The sequence below is a fragment of the Lissotriton helveticus genome, chromosome 7, assembly GCF_964261635.1.
Source record: "Lissotriton helveticus chromosome 7, aLisHel1.1, whole genome shotgun sequence".
NCBI classification, from domain to species: Eukaryota; Metazoa; Chordata; class Amphibia; order Caudata; family Salamandridae; genus Lissotriton; species Lissotriton helveticus.
The window spans coordinates 1,611,719,380-1,611,742,511 of NC_136068.1; the positions used below are offsets into that span (position 1 = coordinate 1,611,719,380).

General features: G+C 45.7%; 1 protein-coding gene across 1 annotated transcript in view; it reads left to right on the forward strand.

Moving 5' to 3' along the window:
* The window catches only part of LOC144770598 (insulin-like growth factor 3.L), a 146,892-nt gene extending 141,156 nt beyond the window's left edge, over nt 1-5,736 (forward strand). Inside the window, exon 4 of the mRNA XM_078655262.1 lies at nt 4,753-5,736. Within this exon, the coding sequence (XP_078511388.1) occupies nt 4,753-4,766 (14 nt within the window). The 3' untranslated portion in view covers nt 4,767-5,736. The remainder of the gene's footprint in view (nt 1-4,752) is intronic.
* Nucleotides 5,737-23,132: the final 17,396 nt, after the last annotated feature.

Here is a 23,132-nt window from a genome sequence, read left to right on the forward strand (position 1 = left end):
GTGCGCCAATCTGTCCGATCACCCTCTTGATTTACCGGCACTGTCGGCACGTCACCTCCCACCACCTCAGGCAACAGAAACCCGACTCCTAAGTAAAGGCTCAAGCTCTCACACCCCTGCCTGCACGACTCGGGCCAAGTGAGGTTAACCAGCACGATTAATTACCAGCACGTCCTGATTCACTGGGCATGCAACCATGCCCATGGCAATTGAGTCTAGCAATCTTGCTCACCCGACTCCATATGAATCACTCACGCCACTACGTCCCTGTTTGCTTGCATGCCTCGGGCTCAAATAGGTTAATCAGCACGGTTATTCATCCAGCACTTCACTTAGAGTCAACGCCACCACGTCCTTGACTACGTCCCCTGGGACAAGGCGCAGGAGTTCGAAGGATTTAATCTCACCTGATACCCACAACACAGTTTGCTAATACTGTGTTCTTGGTCCACAGAGTAATTTGGCATTCATGCCACACCGGCCTCAGGCAGAACTGTTCCAGCCTGATCGACAAGTGAGTACCCCACCCACGTGTCACCGTATTTACAATACTGACAATGCCCAAGCCTCTCTGATACACAGTCTCCTTTCTCTTAGACTGTCTTTCCCCCGTCTTGAAAAAGACCCGCCTTGACCACCGACTGGGGCACACGAGGGTCGAAACGTCGACGAACTCCATAGGCCCAGAGTGACCAGGATCCATACAAGAACCCTAGGATTCCTTGGTTTTAAAACAGTTTCTGGCCAATGAAGACATTGTATATAATTGTACATAACTTGTGTTGTAAAAAGTCACTTTGCACTTGACAGTCACCAGATACATTGATTGTTATCCGTGAATGATTACAATTCAGATACCAAATGTTTTGGATTTCTTCTTTTAAATATAATTGATTGATCACATGACTTCAAGATTTTGAGCATTCTTTTCTGAAAGCACTGTACCTGTATCAGAGAGCCCCCTCCCCTTTTTGTTTTCATTTAATGAATGTGTCTAAAAGCAATTGGTCCAACCCAACAGAACCACTTTCTTTCTAAACTACTAATACCCAGGTTCTGAGGGACACAGGGTCACCCCTTTTTCTTAGCCCACCTAAAAGTGACATGCCCCTTTGCAACACCGTTTTTTTATTAGAAGAATGAACAGCTGTGGCTGGTGATCTTTGAAAGTGGTGGGGCGTAATACTTGCCAGGAGTTCACCCCATTTTGTTCAAAATTTGTTGTGAGAATTCCCCATATGGTAAGAAATATCTTCATTGTATAAATGCTAGCCAGGTGTTATGAGTCACTCCCTTATGCCAAGAATTGCATACAATGTTCCAGTACCAAATTTGAGCCATTGATACTGCCCATATATCATGGGTGGCCTGTATGTAAAAAATTACTTGCAGTATTTCAGAGACAGCATTTTATCATGGCTTGCTTCACCCAACTCACCATGTCAGCCCCCATATGCCATGGCCACTCTCTTTGAGGCAACAAATTACATCCATTATGCCGGTACCAACATTTTGCCATAGGTGTCACGTTATGTCAAGTGTTACTTCTAGTATGTCAGGGTCCATATTTGCCCATCTTTATGCCAATAATTAACTTCAAGGTTCCAGCAGTAGCATTTTGGTAAAGCTGCCTCCGGACCAAAACGTTCTCCATCATTTTTCCACAGGGTCCCTTATGCCAAGAATTACTCCTAGAATGTTAGGGCCTGCGTTTTGACAAGCATACCCTTCTGCATGCTAATAACTATCTCCAATATGCCTGTGGCAGCATGTTACCCTTTGTGCCGCTATAAGCCCAGAATTGTATTGAGTATGCCATGGACAGCCGCAGACTCACAATCATAAAATACCCAAACACACTCTTAGTCACTCATTCTCTCCCACTCATACTCCCTCACATGGTCACTCTCAGTAACCTCACTCACTCTAACTCACACTCTATTTACACATTCTCAGTCATACTCACTCAGGTTGACTGTTACAAACATACTCATACTTACTGATTCTCACTCACTTACACTCATCTTTTTACACTCACTGACTCTGGTCCCTGGTGCAACTGCACCAGCTGCAACACTGATAGCTAAACACCTGAACCACTTCCACTCCCTCTCACAGTCCACAATCACTCACTCTCCCTAACACATTCACACTCCTTCACTCACACCCTTGCACTCACTTCCACTTATTCATGCACTCTCAAACTCAGATTCTCACTCACTTTCACTGTCATTGACACTCACAAACACACTCACTGCCACTCAACCTCATTCACTCGCCATCACTCACAAACGCTTACAAGACACATGCACAGAGGAAAACATGTTTTACTTACCTTTCTTACTTTGCTGGCAACTTGGAGGCTTCATGACAGCCGCAGAGCAAGAATCTGGAGCTGGACATTGGAACCAGCAAGCCATGATTCCCACTGAGGAACAGACAGAGCAGCAAGGCCAGGTTTGAAAAGGGGAAGATTCACCTCAGTCCCTTTCCCAGCTTCTTGTTAGGACTGAAAGAACATCCCTGTATGAAGGTAGGACAGTACAAGGCATCCTGTCACTGTTGTTCGGAGCGGCTTCTCATTGGCCTCAGGGATGCTCTGATCGGCATCTCAATAGCCACATTTGGGCAGATATGCTCTGCTGTCTGAGGAATGCACGGTATGTCTGCTAAATAAAATTGATGGTGCTTATGTGAGACAATTGTACCTTGGTTAAGTTTGCCGCACCCAGAATGGTTCCATGTCATTCTTTTTGATCTAATTAGTACTGTGACAATAATCTGAGGAAATTGATGTTAGAATAATTATTTTCGGAATCCCATATTTTCTTGTTTTTTATAATAATTTCAGATTGGACAGTTAGTTTTAATTTGCAATTAATTTAGATTTTTTCCAGCATTTTACCTCATACAGAGTTTTTTTGTGTGAATGTTCCATTTACAGGGATAGGAGAACATAACATAACACCCCTTCTTTATGAAAAAAATACCTTTCCAAGGTTTTGTTTTGCTTCCATCAGTTTTCGGGCCAAAACAATGACACCACTTTTCTTTGGGAGCTATTAGCCAAGTAATTTGGGCTTTTGGGGTGCTTAATTGTCCTTTGTGGTTACAGAGACCAATCTTAGGGTGCTGTAGTTTGACCTGGATTTGCTTTTGGCATTGTAGGCCATCAGTCTTGGACATGATAGGTTCAAGATTCTCTCCTCCCTTAGAGTAGGTTGAGAGTAATGTTCAGTGAGGCCATTGCCTAAAACCGTGGGAGTACATACCCATCGTTCTAAAGTTTACATTCTCCACAGAATATGACTTCATTTAGAGTTGATACATTTGGAGGCTATGCACTCACCTCATTTCCCAATAACAGATGATCCCTAACAGGCGGGTGAGAGATGATACCAAGGAATAGTGGCTTAGATAGATGTCCCAAGACTGTTGACTAGATCTTCAAAGATTTTATAGTTTGGGTCTAAGGTTTGATTGCTTCTTGCAGGACACAACAGCTTAATCCAAATTTCTGTTAGGAAGCATGGGTTGCATTACAGTCTTGTCATAGAGGGTTGTGCTGAGATTAACCATTCCTAAAGTGCTAATTTCCTGCTTGATTACGCAAAATTGCTAATTCCCTGTTCGATTGAAAGTGAATTGCTACTTTAAAATGCAACAAGCTCAATTTTCTAAAGTTTTGTTTCAAATATTCTCCATCTTGTGTTTAACACCAGTCATCACCTAAATTGCTGTAAGTGTTTTCATATCAGAGCTTGACGGTACCTTTAGATGACGTAATAAATAATGTTATTATTACCGTACACAGAATGCCAGTGCTGATATGTTACATTTGCTTGCAAATTACCCCAAATCCATGACAAATGTCTTGTGTGTCTCTTCCTGACAGATTGAGTAGCTTTACATAATATATTATATATATGGTGCCTCATACAAAAGTTACAGTGTAGCCCAAGATACAAAGGGCTTTGTAACTTCACAAAACTTGCCCACTGGTTGAAAGGGATGAATGGAATAATGATTTGTGACTTCAAAGCCAACACCTTTACACAGATAACTTAACCTCCCCATAAATATTTTTTAAATATTCCCTATGTGATAAAACCTTTTTACCTTCCATAAATGGTCTACAAAGAGTTACTTCGCTTGGCCGTCCTGAAAAGCTTTTCTCCATTGTGAGTGATCAGTGATGGCACCTTCACTCATGAGTGGGCATCCATTTGTCCTGTGCTCCTAATGAAGATGGCAGCAAAGAAAGTAGCTCAGAGGAGATATGATGTCACCTACAGACACTTTCAGGCTGTTGCTTAACCGCTTAACCGCGGCGGCAATTCTGCTGCGGTGCGGCGGTTCAGCGGAGTGGGCCTAGCCATGGCAGCCAACGGACGTGCGCAGCACTACGAAGGTAGTGCGTGTGACGGCCGTTGGCCGACAGAAGTACGCAAGGCGGTTAAAGAGGCCATTCACTGTAGAGCAAAACAAGTCTCTTAACCCAACCCTACATTACTAACAATCATCCGCAATAAGCATTCCAGAATGTTCCTTTGTCTTATTCTGTCAGCTTGAGCTTTGAGACATATTGTGACACAACTCACTGTATGGCCCCTTGAACAACCTTCTTTGAAATTGGCTTGTTTCATTCTAGCTTAAATATCTTCCGGCCACCACAAACAAGAAAAAGTGTAGATTTTGATTGTGGGTAAAGCGACAGATCTATGCTAAACATTGTCTTTCTATCTCTTTTAGAACAAAGGCCCTAGTTAGAGAAGGATACGGTGAGCTTATTCGACAGATGTAATGGAACATGCAACTAGGATGCCAACTTTCCTGAAAGAGAGTCAACATCTGAAGGAACAATATCTGGGGCAGTGCACAAACTTCAGAAACCCCCAGCTTACCTCACAGTGATGGAGGACATCAGAAGTCCCCAAACTACCTGAAGCAGTGGTTTGAAATCCACCCACTTTCATGCTTAAGGGCACTACAGATTTCCAAAAATGATCCTTCAATCCTGGACAAGATGGAACTTCCTCTAAAGGATCTGAGACTTAAAGAGGGCTTTAATTCTAAGCTCTAGCTCTTTGAAAAATGTGTTACAAAGAAATAACAAATATTGTAATAATGGAAAAAGAGCGAGACAGAGACAGACAGACGGAAAGTGGCAATTCTTGGTAGACTCAACCCGATGATGGGCTGCCTACCTTTTATATAGCACGTGAAGTTGATCTAAAAGGTGAATTTCATAGTTTTAGTAAAGTATGCAATCTATATCCATAGTAGACTTTTATAGATTAGGCAGTGCAGTTGATGTGATTGAACATCAATTGGAATGAACAAGAGCACACATCAATTCAAGACACTGAATGTACACATAATTAATTGATTATACAAGTTAAAACAGATACTCACCAAAGTCATGGCAAGGCAAGATCAAATCGTGCACAATCACAAAAGAAAAACCCAGTTGATTTCAGTTGCATAATGGAACGGGTTTAACATGTCTTCAATGATTCTTTGTCAATGTCTAATGGGATATTTTGGTTTCAGTTGGTATTTTATTTGAGTACTCGATTTTCATTGTCCTGTTGATCATTGTAGACCAATATCTAAAACCCCATTTACCATAACTAGTATTCAGTAGAAATCATTTAAATACTGCCATTTCCATAGTCCTTGAAAAAGAACACCCAGACTCGTATGTATCCTATGCCCAAGCCCAGCCTATTTGGTCAAACCACCATCGTACTGATGAGGCCATATCGTTGAAGTTATCTTGGCACAACTTTCCCACACATGCATAAGGGTGGACACATGATAACAATATAGAATCCTTATTGTACAAGGATGTATGTATACAGAATGTGATCCAACAGGGCACGATGCTTCTTTTCCTGATATAGAGGCCAACATATATTAAAAGAAATTGATCAGAAAAATGGGACACCATGAATCCCCACATGCTTTGTTCTTAAAATAACAATTCTGGATCTGCAGATTGTGCACTGATATGCATGAGTTAAATTAAGACATACCTTGGCTATCTTTATAAGGGGGAAAATGGAATCTATATAAAGAATTATCTTGTACAAGATATATGTGTCTTTTAACCTAAGAGCATGTAGACCATCAAACTCACATGTTTTCAACCTCCTTCGAAAGACTACTTAAAAGAGTGTTTCCTGAGCTGCAAATCTGGCACCCCCTTTACCCTTTCCCCCACATTCTGCATGAGATTACCAATATAATCTGCCCCATCTAGCTGGCACTGTTCACTGCATCCTCACACTCCTGGAATAAAGCTAAATAGCAGATACAGCAATATTATCCAATTTCCGTCCTATCTCCCTGCTTTCAGCCCCCTAAACTTTTTTGAAAAAACTGGTCAATACTCAGCTCTCTGAATTTATAGATTCTTCTAGTGTGCTACATTCTTCACAATCAGACCAGAGAAGTGTGGCTCACTGGTTGGGTGAGGCAGACCCGGACGCTGAGATCAGACCCGGGACCAGGGTTCAATTCCCGACGCGGCAGGGTCTTGAGCCCAAAATGTCCACGGACTTGGTAATTCTTGCTTCGGTGCCTACTCGAATCACAGGTTCACACTCTACAAACTCTGGGCAACTACGGCCCCCCGTGGCGGGATGCCTGGCTTTCACCTTGGGGATACCCAGTAGGGGCTATCTCACAGGGAAAAACCAGGACGGGTTCCCAATGCAAAGCGCTTTGAGACCTGGCGGTGATATTGCGCTATATAAAAACCCATCCATCCAGCCCGACATAGCACTGAAATAGCTCTGCTGGAGGTCTCCGAGCTAATAAAGTGAAACCTATACCTCGGCTATAACGTTGCGCTGCTTCTACTGGATCTCTCGGCAATCCATAGTCTCTCACAATATTCTGTTACACCGGCTCTCTGCTGTTAGTATGACTGGCTCACTTCCTTTCATGAGTTTAGAGAGCAAGCTGTTTGGGTGAGACCATTTGGCTCTGAGGTGAAATCCCTTCTCTCTGGGGTCTCTCTGATTTCCACGCTTAGCCTGACCCTTTTTAGGTCGAGCCTGGGCAGCGCAAGCACTGCTCTGCGAGGCATGCTGTTCCTGGATATGGGCTTTAAGCACCGCCCATCTTTTCAATTAGCTTCATCTTACTTTTTTTTTTTTTTTTTATTGAAAGAAACAGACATACAATTAAACAATCAAACTTCACAAGGCAGAGAAACCATAGTACATCGTCATGGGTCCGTGCGGGCAGAGCTCAAATAGTAGACAAATACAGTACAGTCGAATAAAACGGGGGTAGGGGCGGACAAGGAAGCAAGCGATCTCAATGCAATAGATGACATGTGGATGCCAATTAGAGGGACAAAGACACGTCAGTGGTCACATCTTGCGGGAGGGTACATATATTACCACGGTAAGCATTCCATTGGGACCAAATTCTACCCCATTTCTTGGGCCGTCCCCGGGAAAGGTACACAGTCTTCTCCCGGAACATGCACCAGTCCATGTTATCTTTCCACGTGGACAAAGTAGGTGGTCTATGTGAACCCCGGAGCTGGGCAATGTCCCTCTTCGCGACCATATTTCCAAGGGTCGCCCATATAATCTGAGCTAAGCTGTAGTCATTAGGCTCCCAGACATTCAACAAACAACGCCTGGCCTCGGGCAACAGGGACACACCCGTGACACTTGCCATGACATCATGCACTCGAGACCAGAACCTGACCACCTCCAGGCATTCCCACGATATGTGGAGAAAAGAACCAGACATCCCACAGCCACGCTTACATAACCCATCCAAGGAAAACCCCATTTGAACCAAACTAGGCCCAGTGACATACACTCGGTGAAGTATCTTTAGTTGGACAAACCTCAAGCGAGCAGGAATGGCAACCTCTTTGGGAGAGGACAGTGCAGATTGCCAGTCCTCATCGTCCAATTCAAGTCTGTCAGCACACCACACAGCCCGGAGGCGGATCAGCATGTCAGCTCTGTTATTAATGAGTTTCTTGTAAATAAGGGAGATCGTGCTGTCGGGCACGTGTTCATCCAAAATGCGGTCCTCCAAAGGGGAAGACTCAGGAATATCGGTACCCGCTGCAAACACAGACAACAGGGCCTGGCGAATCTGGGCATACCTAAAGAATTCAATGTCTCCAAGCTCATACTCCACTCGCAGCGTATCAAAGGACTTGACAGTACCCTTCAACCACAAATCGCCCACTCTGCTAATACCAATCATATCCCATTTATCAAAGCCTTTCGTTTTCCAAAGATGGCCCAAGCATTCCGAATCATACAAAGGGGTGGCCTGAGTAAACCTGCCACACCAGCCCAGTGCCGCATTGGCAGCACGCCACACTCTCACTGCAATCTTGGTGGGACCGGTCAGTGCTCCACGGAGACCTCCAGAGTACAACGCTCTGCTAAAGGTCCCCCCTGGCAAAATGAATCTATCCATAGAGAATGCCGGGGCAAGGCCCGGTGTGTAGGTCGCATGATTAATTACACTCAACTGAGATGCCCAATAGTAACGCCTGATATCCGGGGGGGCGATACCGCCATCTTACCACGGAAGAGTAAGTTTAGAAAGGGCGATACGGGCACGCCCATCCCAGACCAGTTGTCTCTGAAGGCTCTCCACTTCACGAAAATAGCCCGAAACAATCGGGTCAAAAGAATTCTGAAGCGCATACAAAAATCGGGGCAGAGACATCATCTTGAAAAGCACCGCTCTACCGAGGGGCGATAGCGGCAACCTACGCCAGCGAGCCACATCAAGCTTGAGCCGCTGAAGGGGGGGCAATAAATTAAGCTCATAACGCCTGGAGGAGACCAACGAGATAAAAAATATCCAAATACTTGAAACCGGTCTCTGTCACTTGAATCGGAAATCTACGCGGCAGAGGAGGGAGATCTCCAGCCAGAACGTAGACGCAGGATTTAGCCCAATTAATAACAAGACCGGAGTTCTTACCGAAGGAAGTAAGAACGTCAAAAAGCACATTAAGGGACTTTTTAGGGGAGGTGAGATACAGGAGGATGTCGTCCGCATATAGCGAGACTCGATCCTCAAAATCAGGAGACCACCGGATGCCCCGCATAGAAGGTTCCCAGCGGAGCCACTCCGCCAACGGTTCAAGAGCGAGAGCAAAAAGCAAAGGGGATAGCGGACAGTCCTGTCGGGTGCCCCGTCCAAGCGCAAAAACGCCTGACACTCGTCCGTTAACAACTACCTGGGCCAGGGGACTCTCATAAAGAAGTTTCACCCAGGCTATGAAGCCCGGCCCAAACCCGAATTTCGAGAGGGCCGCCCAAAGGTAGGGCCATTCAATAGTGTCGAAGGCCATGGTAGCGTCAAGAGAGGCCAAGATGGCCGGCTCAGTAAGCGTCTCAGCTCTCGCGAGAACCCCGTGGAGTCTACGCAGGTTCAAAGCAGTGTTGCGGTGCAGGATGAAACCGGATTGATCTGGATGGATCAGGTCCCCGATCACAGCTACTAAACGATTAGCTAGTAGTTTAGCTAAAATGTTGGGTTCAGCGTTGAGCAAAGAGATAGGTCTATATGAGGTACAACGATCCCGAGGCTTACCCTCCTTGGGAATGACGACGATGGTAGCAAGTCGTGGATCAAGGGGGAGGGAGCCAGATTCCAGGGCCTCGAGAAACATGTCTCGTAAATAGGGCGCCATTTTGTCGGGTCGCAGCTTGTACAATTCAATGGGCAAACCATTGGGTCCCAGCGCCTTGCCCGAACGGAGGGAACGGATAGCCACGGAGATTTCATCTACTGTAAGCGGAGCATCCATGAGGACTCTGTCAGAGTCAGAGAGGCGTGGCAAGGCAATATCACGCAACAGTAAGCGGGCATCTTCCTCATCCCTGTCACAAACAGAAGTGTACACTGTCTCAAAGTGATCCGCAAAACACTGAACAATTCCAACAGGATCAGTGACACGCTCGCCATCAAGCCTCTCAATCACGGGGACCACACGATTCACTCTCTCTTTCTTGTTCAACCACGCTAGCAATTTACCCGCTTTATCACCCACATCATACAGCCGTCCCTGCTGCTCCCTGTACATCACTTTCGCAGCATCCGTTACAAGAGCCTTGTAGTCAGCTTGTTTCAAAGCAAGGGAGTGCAGTTTGGCACTGGATACGCCCAGCCCAAGATCATCCTCCAGAGCAGATATCTCAGATTCTAAGCGAACAACCTCCACATTGGCAGCCTTTTTAGCCGCGACAATCAGAGATAAGGATTGACCACATACCACAGTTTTAAATGCTTCCCACAACGAAACAGCAGAAGAAACAGACCCCACATTATCATCAAAATAATGCTCGATGGCTTTACCAAGGTCAGAGCGGGTCTTGGGGTTATGAAAGTACCACGGGTTAATAGGAGCTACTCTACCCTCATCGCCTGCCCCTACCACATACCGGAGCCACAGGGGGGAGTGATCGGAAATACCCCTAGGAAGCTGACGAATGTCTCTGATGGAGGAGGACTGGACCGCTGGCATTAAGAAATAGTCCAATCTAGAAAGACTACTGTGTGACCCAGAGTGAAAAGTGTACTGCAACTGTGTAGGGTGTAGTAGCCTCCAGGCGTCGACCAGCCCGAAGGTCTCCAACAAATCGCTCAACCACATTTGCGCCCTGGGTAGATCCCTGGGAGGATGGCGATCAGATGTGCCGGAGACAACCGAGTTCAGGTCTCCACCCAAGATCAGAAGCCCCTCAGGAAAGGTCTAATAGAACTCTACACAGATCAGCATAGGTTAAAGCTTGCAGACCCGGGGGGACATAGACTGAAAGTACGGACAAGGTCTTCCCCTCCCACCTACTAGTGAGCAGCGCGTAGCGCCCCCTGTCGTCAAGTCGCACATCGTCAACTGCGAAAGGGAGGGAGGACCGAATAAGAATATCAGCCCCCCTAGACCCAGAAGTAAACCAGCGTGGGCCACCAAACGATAACCACGCCTATTCAGCGCCTGACAAGCATTGCCAATCAAATGCGTCTCCTGTAGGAGGACAATATCGGGGGAATGACGCTTAAGGAATCGCAAAACAATACCGCGCTTAATCCTGTCCCCCAATCCATTGACATTCCAGGATAACAGTCTCAACTCGCTGCCCCCCATCCCCGAGAGGTAAAAAGAGCAGAACCCATATAGAACACCACGATCAGTACAAATAAGAAAAACAATAAGATGCCTCGTGAAACAAAAACACACACACAACCCCCCACCCCCCAACTTGACCATGTTACTCCCCCCACCCTGCACCCCTGCGTAAGACTAATAAGCCACCCCAACTTGCAGTGTGCCTGTCGCCCCATTACTAAACTAAGCTACACAAAGAACCCAGGAGGAGGAAGAGTCCCATTTCACCCCCGCCACCCCCGGGCTGATCTAGGCCTAACAAGACCCAAGTTCAGACTCAGCTGATACAGCAAGAAAGTTCAGACGCCGGGATCCACAGGCAAAGTCCTCATTCAGCCACACCTCCGTCGGCGCCTCCAGGGTGCCCAGTATGTTCATGTCTCATAGGCAGAGAGTCGAGCCAGTCACTAACATTTTCAGGGCGATCCAAAAAGTATACACGTTCCCGATATTCAATCCGAAGCCTAGTAGGGAACAACAAGGAGTACTTAAGACCCAAGTCTCGCAGTCGCTTCTTAACTCCCTGAAATCCAAGTCGCTGCTTCTGGACAAGCGGCGAGAAGTCAGGATAGAAAGAGACTGAGGCATTCTCAAAGTTAACTGGGCCCTTGTCCCTTGAGGCCTGTAGAACGGCGTCCCGGTCTCTAAAAGGAAACAACCTGGCAATAATGGGCCTCGGGGGAGCGCCCGGCTTAGCCTTCCCGCCGGGAACACGATGAGCGTGCTCGACCGCGAAGAACTTGCTGAGTCCAGCGGGAGAAAGATGGTTGGCAATCAAGTCCTCAACCAAGAGGTCAACCCCCATAGCCTCAGAATTCTCCGGGACACTGATAAGGCGCACATTGTTGCGACGGGCCCTATTTTCGTAGTCCTCGAGATGACGAGCCAGTTGGTCATGCGAGGAACGCAGATTGCCGACCTCAGCCTGGGCCTCCGTGACATCCGCAGTAAGACTAGAAGTCTTCAGGCCCAGTGACTCGACTCTTTCATTTGTCTTCGAAAGATCCGCTCTAATCAGCGTAATGTCGACGGCTACCGTATCAATCTTAGAGGCTAAGGCCTCGTACTGCTGTCCCATAGAGGCTTGCATGCTGGCTATGGCCCCCATGACGTCCTGCAAGGATGGGTCCGAGGGCGCCGAGAGAGGGGTCTTAGAGGTATCCGAGGTACGGCCAGCAGCGCCGGGCGACCCCCTGACCTGGGAGTAGTGGTCCATGATATTAGTCTGGTTTTGGCCTCCACGGAGAGGTGCCTTAGTCTTGCGCTTCTCAAGAGGCTGCCCGGTGGCCATTTTGGAGAAGGGACCCCGGAGGGGTCCTTGCGACCTGGTGAAAATGGCCGGGCGCAAAGTGTCCAGACAGTCAACAAGACCAATTCCGAATATCGTAGGCACAAAAGGGCAGGGTCGTAGGCAGATAGTCGGGCCAGCACCAAGTGGAAAAGAGACAGCAGGTCCGCCGAAGGTGGTGAGAGGCAACACCCCTGCCAATCAGAGCCGGGAGCAGAAATCGAAACCGAAAGTCAGGAGGGGTCGACCCGAAGGGGACCCTTGCAGCCGTTGTTGATCAACTACTCCACGGCCTGCTCCGCAACCAAGCCCCCGGTCCGCCTCGGGGTGGGCCTCAAAAAGTAGAGACGATGAAAAAAGTGGACCCAGCGTCCGAATTCGATTTTTCAAAGTGTTCGAGGATCAGCGAGGATATGCGAACAAAAGCCCGTCCTCGAAATCAGGATAATGCCAGGATAATCGTGAGGGGTGGCGTGGGTCCGGGGAGCTCTGTGCTCACGCGACCATCTTGGATGCCCGCGAAGCTCCTCCTCCTTCATCTTACTTTTGTTTGTTAATGACCACTTGTGATTGGTCAGTAGGCATGGTAGACTCTCCTTCTGGACTTTCATATCCTCCCTGTTACATTTGCTTTTAAGCTTCACGTTATTTCCCAAACTTCAAGTGAACTCTTTTTTAGGTTGGCCTGCCTCTGCTCATGTTCCTGCCCTAAAACCTTTTTGGCCGCTTCATTTTTCGGCACCTACTGTGTCACTCTTAATCTCCTTGTTCCCTTCCCCACACCAACTCAACCCTCCCACAACAATGCATGCCCACCCCAAACAACCCTCTGAGGTTGCTGCTTCTAGCTTGAGTTTGCTCTCTTTTCAAGCCTGCGTTTCCTCTCAACTTCCCTGCCTCTAAACTCTCCCGACCTCCAAGCTCCCTCCCTCTGTCCAGGCTGCACTCAGCATCTCTTCCACTGATCTCCAGCTGCGCTGTCCTCATTTTTACCTGTTTTTTTCCACTCTTATACCGTGCCACAGATTTCTCTGCTTGCATCCTCCCCTCCCTTCTTCCCTTTGTATGCGCAGCATTTTGCCACTAGATGCACCGCTGTCTCTTCAATTGACACAAATCCATCCCTCATGTCGTGTTTTTGTTCATGAGTCAGGTTTCAGGGCGCATCATTCAACCGAAACCACACTCCTAGGAGTTACTGAGAGTTTGCGACACAGTATCGACCGCGGAGAAACATCGGCACTCATCTTACTTGATTTGAGTGTGACGTTCGATACCGTGTCTCATTCCATCCTTCTTGAGACTCTTCGGTCCCTGGGAGTGGAGGGCCCTGCTTTGACCTGGATAGCTTCCTTCTTAAATGACCGCACTTTTTAGGTCTTCTCTGCCAAAGCCTCCTCTACAGTTTGTCCATCAGCGTACGGCGTTCCCCAGGGGTCTATACTTAGCCCATTGCTATTTAACATCTACGTTAGACCCCTGGCCACTATTGTAGAGGAAGCCGGTCTTACGTTATTCTCTTACGCTGATGACACTCAGATTATTTTTTCTCTTTCCAACAAGGAGTGCAATAAAATCTCAATGCTGAAATCAGGTCTGACCCGTGTGTGCCAATGGATGAAAAGTAATTTTCTTAAATTGAACGGGCACAAAACCGAGGTGGTGATACTGGGCAAGGACAAAGATCCGTGGGGCCCCCACCATTGGCCGATGGACATGGGACCAACCCCTCATCCCGTCACCCAAGTTCGGAACCTCGGATTCCTCATAGACGAAAATCTTACTATGAGGCATCAGGCAGCCAAGGTGGCGTCCATCTGTTTTGCCACCTTGAGATGGCTTCAGAACATTTTGTGGATGCTGCCTCTTTCCACACAGAGAACCGTAGTGCAGGCATTGGTTGTTTCCCGCCTGGACTACGGCAACGTTCTCTATCTTGGAGCAGATTCCGCAATGATAAATAGGCTCCAAGTGGTCCAGAACGCGACTGCTCGGCTCCTTTGTAATGTTCCGCAAAGAACATCTGCTTCCTTTGCTCTTCGAGACCTTCATTGGCTCAGGATCTCGAATCGAATTAAATTTAAAGCCCTTTGCCATGTTTTCAGGATTAAACTAGGCTCAGCTCCGAAATACCTTCAGGGCTTAATACAGTCATATAAGCCAACCCGTAATTTGAGATCCTCCGGAAGTGGTGACTTTGGGGTCCCCAGGTTCAGGCTAGTGAAAATGGGTGGCCGTTCCTTTTCTCATTTGGGCCCAAAAATTTGGAACGTCCTTCCCGTGGCCCTAAAGACGGAGACCTCTCTTCTTCGTTTCCGTAAAGGACTCAAAACTTGGCTCTTTCAGCAATGAGTAGAAGGTTTTTGTCCAAGAAGTCCAGCCTGCTAGTCCTTTTTCTTCTTGAGTCCGTCCCTTGGCGCCGGGAAACCCACTGCGGGTAGCTGTGCGCCTTACAAGTTTAATAAAAATAAAAATATAAAATAAATTTGCGGCCATTTTGTGCAGGTATTACACTCTAGCAGTCTCAGCTGTCTCACCAGGCTTCTTTCTACCGCTGGCAACAAAAAAGGGGATTCCTTTCTGTGTTATTAATTTTTCTGTATGTGACCAACAGGCCTACACCTGCGAGTATACATTTGTCTTGAAATGGTATATGAACATGTAGAGGATTGTACTATACTCAGTATAGCACCATGTATGCGAGTATACATTTGTCTTGAATTGGTATATGAACATGTGTTTTATATATGTAAAAAATGTTTTTAACCAAGATCTGATGAATCAATAAATAACTGAGAGTTATAAATTAGCTTACTGGTGTACAGATTCAATTATTAGTGTCATTATTACATGTTAGAAGGTCATATTATGGTGTAGGCCTGTTGGTCACATACAGAAAAATTAATAACACAGAAAGGAATCCCCTTTTTTGTCACTATTTATACCCAGTCCTTTCTGGTTCTTTGGGAAACTCTCGTTTTTTTAAACTTCTTTCTACCGCTGTCATTGCAGCATCTTGAACACATTACCCTCGCCTCTAATCCATTACCATTTGCTTTCTCCTCCTCTGGATCCCTTTAAGGCCCACAGTCTTTTCAGGCTACATTCTTCTGGTCATGTTTTTCTACATTGCCCCATTTGTATAGATTACAGTTCCGTTCATCATTGCCGCATTTAATGGCCTATTTCTGATTAACAGGAACTAATGCAATGCCGCCCCCTGGCTAGGGGGAAGCTTCTCAAAGCACAACGTGAGATGACTCGAGGGTCTTATTCCATAAGTGAAGGTAATCCAAACACCGTAATGGAGTTTAAAGTTTCACGTTTTATTAAACTAATCCGTCGTCTCTGTTTAGTTTCCGCCATACGCGAATATAACATTTACCAGGGCGCTTGAATGGTGATGAGCGGGAGGAACTCTTCGGAGCCCGTGTTTGGTTACACCCATGTGAGTACTAGATTAGCGTCTGGAAGCGCTGAGCACCCCGATGTTTAAAGCGGCTTGCATGCTGCACTGTGTCACAATCGATGCACTTTGGTGTTCTCATGAACATGTGACGACAGCACTTTGGCTACAAACACCGCATTAATTTCTTTGCACATATTATTTAAATCGCGGTCTGATACCTTGGTTCCCTGGGAGTTTTCTTATCGTTTCCTTCACTTAATGATTTCGGTGATTATACTTTGGAATGGTTTGGTACCCATGTAAAGGTTTTTCTACTCACTACAGATTGATTGTTAATGATAACATGTAGATACAGTTTATTCTGATATGGCGATTCTTTCATTTTTGTTTGTAGAGTTATCCCCTGAGGAAGGGCGGAGCCCGAAATGCATCGGGAATCAGTATAACTGTGGGATCATTATAACTGGGCAATTGATCTTGCATTCAAGCATGAAGCACCTAATGCCTGTTAAAGATTTATTTTGAATTCAGGATACGTTTAATAAAACGTGAAACTTTAAACTCCATTACGGTGTTTGGATTACCTTCACTTATGGAATAAGACCCTCGAGTCATCTCACGTTGTGCTTTGAGAAGCTTCCCCCTAGCCAGGGGGCGGCATTGCATTAGTTCCTGTTGAATTGTCGCTGTCAGGCCAGGCAGCGTTGTTCTCAGAGCACACCACAAGTCATTACCTGCACAACCTTCTTGGTTTACCTATTAGCTGTGCGAGTTCCACCACTTATTACTATTTCTGATTAATACATTGCACTATTCCCACCCAATTCTAAAACACATTTATCAATCTCAGTTTTGAACATGTGACGGCTGCACTGGCACACATAGCGGCTAACATGCCCCATAAACCAGATCTAACCATCAACATGCTTCCTTTTACATTCATTGTAAAACATACAATAGTCATCACATACATCCACTCCACTCCACTCCAAAACACATAAGTAAAAATGTTTCCATTAGAACGCCAATAGCTCTAACTCTAAAAAAATAATGCGAGACCTATTGCATTGCAAATGCTACTTAATATTTATATGTCACCCCTTGCTGTAATGGTTGAGTGGTTTAACATCAACATCATTTCATATGCAGAAGAAACGCAGTTGTTGTTCTCATACAAAGGAACCTCGACGGACGTAAAGTTGGCTTTCTCAGCTTATATAAAAGCAGTCATGGGTTGGCTCAGTGCCAACAACCTTCAGCGCAAACCTGAAAAAATTGAAATTCTGTTGTTTGGTCCTGACCCCTGGCCCTGCAGACTGCCCACCTAACCCTCTCCCAACAAACATAGCAAAGAATTTGGGGGTACTATTTGAGTTTGGCCTGACTGTGAAGAGGCAGGTTGCCTCTGTAGTTAAATCATGTCTCTGCATCCTAAGAACACTGAAAAAAATCCTGTTCTTCCTACCTTTGAATGTGCAGAAATCCGTAGTCAGGCTCTGATCTTATCTCGTCGGGACTACAACAACGGCTTCCAGATTACTTGACACACCGTCTCCAAGTGGTCCAGAATACTGTGGTGCAGTGGCCAGTGTGGCTGACTCTGGAGCGCAGGGCTCACAGTTCGATCCCTGGCGCCTGTGACAGCTCAGCGTCATGCTGAACAAAAGCTCACTTAATCTCTCGGATGGCTCCCAGCGCATTGAAAACCCTTAAGGGATGATACATTCGCTCTTTACGAATAGGAAATTATAAATGGGCTTTCTAGAAAGTAGGAACCGAGTTGTAGATCACAGACTGGAATCTGTGGGGCCAGGTGATAGCCACTAAGATCATTGTGCTCCTAGCGACTCATTTGAGCATATGTAGATGTTGGTACTCCAGCACTTTCTCATCCTTAATTCATAAAGTGAGTATATTTTCTAGAATTGAAAGGTAAATACATTTACCATAGAGCCATCTGCTTTTGAGAAATATCTTTTCTACAACCACCTCCTAGTGAGATCATCAGCCTGAAGGAAAGCGTAACCTGCCTAGCCTTCCCCCTGGGAGTGTATTTGTTTTGAACTTTACCCCGAACTGGTCCATGAAGGTAGAGAAGCCATTGTCACTTCTCTATTACCTGCTCATGGTAACCACACAAAGATGGGTGGCTTCATGCTCCTTAAATCTACCAATGCTGTGGTTAATCTCCCTGCCTGGCAGCAGGACCCCATCTCTACCAGGTAGCTAAGACATTGGGAAGAGGGAATGTTTTGAGAAGAGCCCTGATGAGCTGCATTCATGGTAACAGTTTCTGAAGGGATTTTGGCTGAGGCAATTCAGGTTACTGAATACAAGCTGCATATGTTTAAAGCTGCTTTGAGTCATATTCGTATTGCTCAGTGTGACTGCCAGCCTATCAAGTATGATGGTATTACGATCATTATTTTGTTAAAGAATCCATTCCAAGGGAACAAATGGTGCCCAATCCAGAAATTACTCTGGTAGTGAAAATCCCTAGCTCAGTAGTTTAGTAATCTACAAAAAGGTTGCTAGTGCGGCATTTGGAAATAGTGGCCTTGGAGAGCAACAGTTACGCACATGCCTCGGGTGGACAAAGTAAATGCCTGGTGGCAGGAGAATGGCCGACCAGTTACAAATACAGGAAAGGTCAGAAGGTGACTCTCCCTGGCAGTGAACAGGGATGAAGGCCTGTCCTGGCTCAGTTGTCTGTTTCTGCCACCACTGTCAGTCTGCTACAGACAGCCCAGTGTGTTGACAACAGTCATACTCAGAGAAAGTAGGGTGCACATGGTGTGCCCCCCCGGGTAGAATAGTACAGCTCACCGTCACATTCAGTGTCACAGCGAACCATCAACATACACACATGATTGCCATGTGTGCTGAGGCTACAAGCAACAAACTGTGGAGAACTGGAGGCAAGGAAGCATGCTCTCTAGAGCCACGCAGAGGACCATTCCACCCCACCTCTCTTTATTTCCAATTTTATCCTGAATTCTGTTCACAGTATACCAGTATGCTGAGCATTTCGTATCTAATGTTAGATAATTCCGACTATCTCCGGGCACACGATGATTAAGACTACACCCAATAATTCAGAGCCTGAAAACACTGGGTCTGTTACAAACTGTGGGGCGGTGGCTGCATGCAGGGTCACAGCCCGGCCTGGCCTGACATCCTGCTACACCAATGCTCTCCCTGGACCCGCTCAACCCAGGCTTGAACCTTGTCAACCCACCTTGGCCCAGCAACCCTCACCAGCCCACCGACTGACACTTTCCACCTACTCAGAGCAGAGTTTTCCACTGAATCATTGAAACCCACACCAAATAGGCCTTGTAACTCCAGGTTATCTAGATTTTATTGATTCCTGGAAGAAAACTTGTGATGGGAGATTTTTGGTCTGGGGTGCTAGCCTAAATCGGGTCTTTTGGTCCTTCAGTTTTGCTGCGCCAAAACTGGCACAATAGTTATCGAGGTCTTAGAGAAAGAATGGAGCAGCCACAAGCTGAGGTAAAGGACAATGGCTCGTTAGAAATACTTCAAGGAGAGTGGTGAAGAAGAGGTTTAACCTCTGACTCTGCACGTGGATTGAGCAAGAATGTTTGTTGATAACTATGAGTTATTAGTGCCTTATCTCAGACAGATCATATGGGAAGTGTTGAACATTGGCTGCTCAAGAAGAAGAAATAAGAGGAAGGGCTGGCTCATGCCATTCATGTGTTAGAGTTGTGCTGAGCATTCAGGTCAGAGCTGTTCTAGTCCAGCTTAAACCTTAATGCTTCAGCAGCGATAGCGTTGGTTCACAGTAGAACACTGGTCAAATGTAGGCTGTAAAATTAAATGAAATCAGATGAAGCCAAGAACACAATTAAAGAGGCAAAACTAAATGATCAAGTGAGTTGATTTTATTTTGAAGGAAAATAAGGAGTGTGAACTGTGTTTGTGGGGCAATGCAGTTGGTTGGTGCAGCTTCCAACATGCCCTTAAACAGCTGTATCTACCATCCTGGCAGATGACTCTTTGGAAAAAGCGTTACTTATTCTAATGAAAACTTCCTCCTGCAGAATCCTCATCTAAAGAAGGACTAGAGCTGCATAACTAAAACAAAGCTGGGTCTGGGATGATAGAGACCAGTCACTTACACATACTGGATAAGCATAACTTATCCAACGCTCACTTTGTCATGACCCAGACAGTGTTGCAGAAGCCTAAGCTGAACCTTGGACGATGTCGAATATTAGAATTCCTGGTTTTAGAAGAGCAGGGGATATTTTATCTTTAGCATAATTCCCTCTGCTAGCATCAAGTAGCTCCTTTTATACCATTTTGCAGCACAAGTTGAAACATAGAACAGTCCACCATGCAATAGTCTGTAAAACATTCATCCTTCGTAGCACAGCAGAAGCCCACAAATAATTCCCTCTTCCAAGCATTCTGGTATAATTGTCACGAAACCCTAGGTCCCCATTTTGGGTATAACATATGAAGGAACTCCACAGTCTTCGATGGATAAAGAGGAGGCAAAATTACAGGCAGTAGAATATCCTGACTAAGGTGTAAATCTGAAACAACTCTAGACATAAACAAAGGCCTGACTCTCTGAATGCCCAGGTTCTCTTAGTCTCACAATTCTGCAAACAGGCATTCTTAGTCTCAGAGATCTTTTAAATGTTGTCAAGAATCTACAGTCTCACTGTCTTGCACAGAAGGGCGGATGTTGTCTGCATCACAGTCACTATAACAAGGGCATGTGCTCTTAGTCTGATATTTCCTGCCAATGGCCATGGGTTGATGTTTTCAATGTCTCGTGAGTGTTGCAAGTATCATAACAAATTCAATGGGAGTCTTCCAATGCCAATGCCTTTGTTGCAAGAGTGCTTCTATGGTTGCTTTTAGGTTAGCATCTTGTGAATGCTTGTATATAGGGCTGCCACATCAATCCCAATCATGTACTCTGTTTCAGGTTCAAATTCGATCACATTAGGGGCGTTCAACAATTGTTTTGTGTCCTTCAAATATGAGAGCATTTCCATTACTATGGGTCATAGGAATCAGGCAACAAAGGTTCTAGGATCAAGCCTATTCCTGACATAATGGGGGCTTATTCCCATTGTTTGTGAATCTGGGGCAGCATGTGCACATATGACATTTTTAGTTGTTAATATCTCTGCCTCCTTTTTGAATGACTCTTGTTCCTTTTCCCTTTTGACTATATTTTGAATTTCAACCTCTAATTTATTTCTTTGTTGGGTCAATGCTAGGATTTTGTAGTTCCTATGATCTTACAGGAGACTGGTACAGGCTAGTAGGCATTTTTCTCAGGTCTGTATCACTATTGCTCTGCCCTTATCAGCAAGTTTCATAACAATGTCTTTCCTTGTCTCAAGATTCTTGAGTGGTGTTTATTCTGTTGACGGGAGGTTCTGGTAGGGTATTTATTTGGTGTCTGGAGCTCTGGTGACACTTTTCACTGCCTGCTCAGATGCTAGTACTCCAGGAGGAATGGAGGTAGTGGGAGGGTTAAAGAACCATTTTTTCTTCAGGTCTGTCTGTGTGTGCATCATCATGTGGAATTACGGATCTTTAAATAATTATTTGCCATGGACTTTCCAAAAGAATACCGCAATCTCACAGCATTACTTAATTTTATCAGTCTGTTTTGTAGGGGCAAAGCCTAAGCCTTTGTTCGGGACACCTATATCCTCTTCTGAAAAGGCACTTGGGGTAAGGTTTACTACAAGGCCTATATTACGCTTGGAATTGCACATAATGAGTGCTTACCTCTAAGCCGCTTTGGGGGTGCAGTTCTTCAGTGACTGCCTTACACCCCACCAAGAGAGATGTAGGTTGCTCACTCAATACCTGCCTCGAGGCTCCTTCAGAGAAATGCAGGTACTTGCTCATTGTACAAATAAGTGTGCCAGTTCTGAATATTTTTTGTGCATATGCACGAGCTGGGAAGCTTTGCAGAAAAGTATATTTGCAAAGTGAAACAATTGTAGATATCTTTGGAGAACATTGAGTTTGTAGTTGGGTGAAGTTACACAGTTATAGAGGATCCAAATGGAAAACAGGTTGGAAAATAGAGGGTTTACGATTGAAAAGCACTGTCATTTCCTAAACAAAATGCTGTTTTGAACAAATCTGGGTCTAACAATTGGTGTAGAACAGCTTTAATTGGCCTATAATTGTTGTGCAATAATGTGATATCCTGCAGCCTATCTTGTGTTTACATTGACCTGAATAACAAGTCTTATGTAACATGATGCCCTTGTTAGTTAAAACTTTAACGCAAAACTGGGTGGTGCCTGAACAGGAAGTTGGAAAACTCTGATAAGAGCTAGTTAACTAAACAGATTTAAACAAAGTTCAGCATGTTCACTGTGACTAAATATAGGGTCTGTTGGGGCTGAAGGTGGATGACTGTGAGGGCTATGCACTTGCCCATTGCCAGAGTCAATTGAAACCAGCCAATGGTGTAATACAGAATTACTGCTCCTTTTAAAATGTTTTAAGGTACCACCAAGAATCCAGCATCACACAGCTATCTCTAGACCCTGGGCTGAATATGTTGCCTCTAGAAGAGTGGCCACTCTGCACCACCGACGGCTGACGTCCTATTCAAGAGGGACTGAATACTGATCGAAATTGAATGACCTCTGCGCAACTTTGTGAGCAGATTCTCTTTCTCGTGTCGCCTTCCACAACTCACCTTTATGGCTGAGCAGACGGAGCTAAATACAACACTTAAACACCAGTCTCTCTCCCACCCAGTCGGACAAGAGTGTGACCATGCTCCAGGGGACTGAAAAAGCGGCTTTATTTGATAAAAATGCACAAGCATAAAAAAGGGGGTCTCTGAAACGCTTGGCAGACGCATTTCATCCTTCAAATGGATTCCTCAGTTGCTGTTTCAGATGTGTCCTTGTGAAGGGTTCTTTGCTGTGATGTTATATCAGCTGTGACCACTCCCAGTCACGTGATCACTCCCCTCCCCTGCCTCACAGGTGTGATGCTCCTTGTGCTGTGCCTGCTCCTCCACTGCATGCTGAACAATGTAGTTCGCCGCAGGGACCCATACAGTGAAGGGACCCACTGAACCCCAGGTGATGTCTCCAACTCGAGTTGGTCAGTGCTCCACAGCCACTGTAGTGTTGAAACAGGTAACAAAGTTCTCCTCAGTCCCCCCTATTAAAACACTTATACATACAACATTGCAACGATATTCCCCTTCCTCATTATATGATTGTTTGACCACC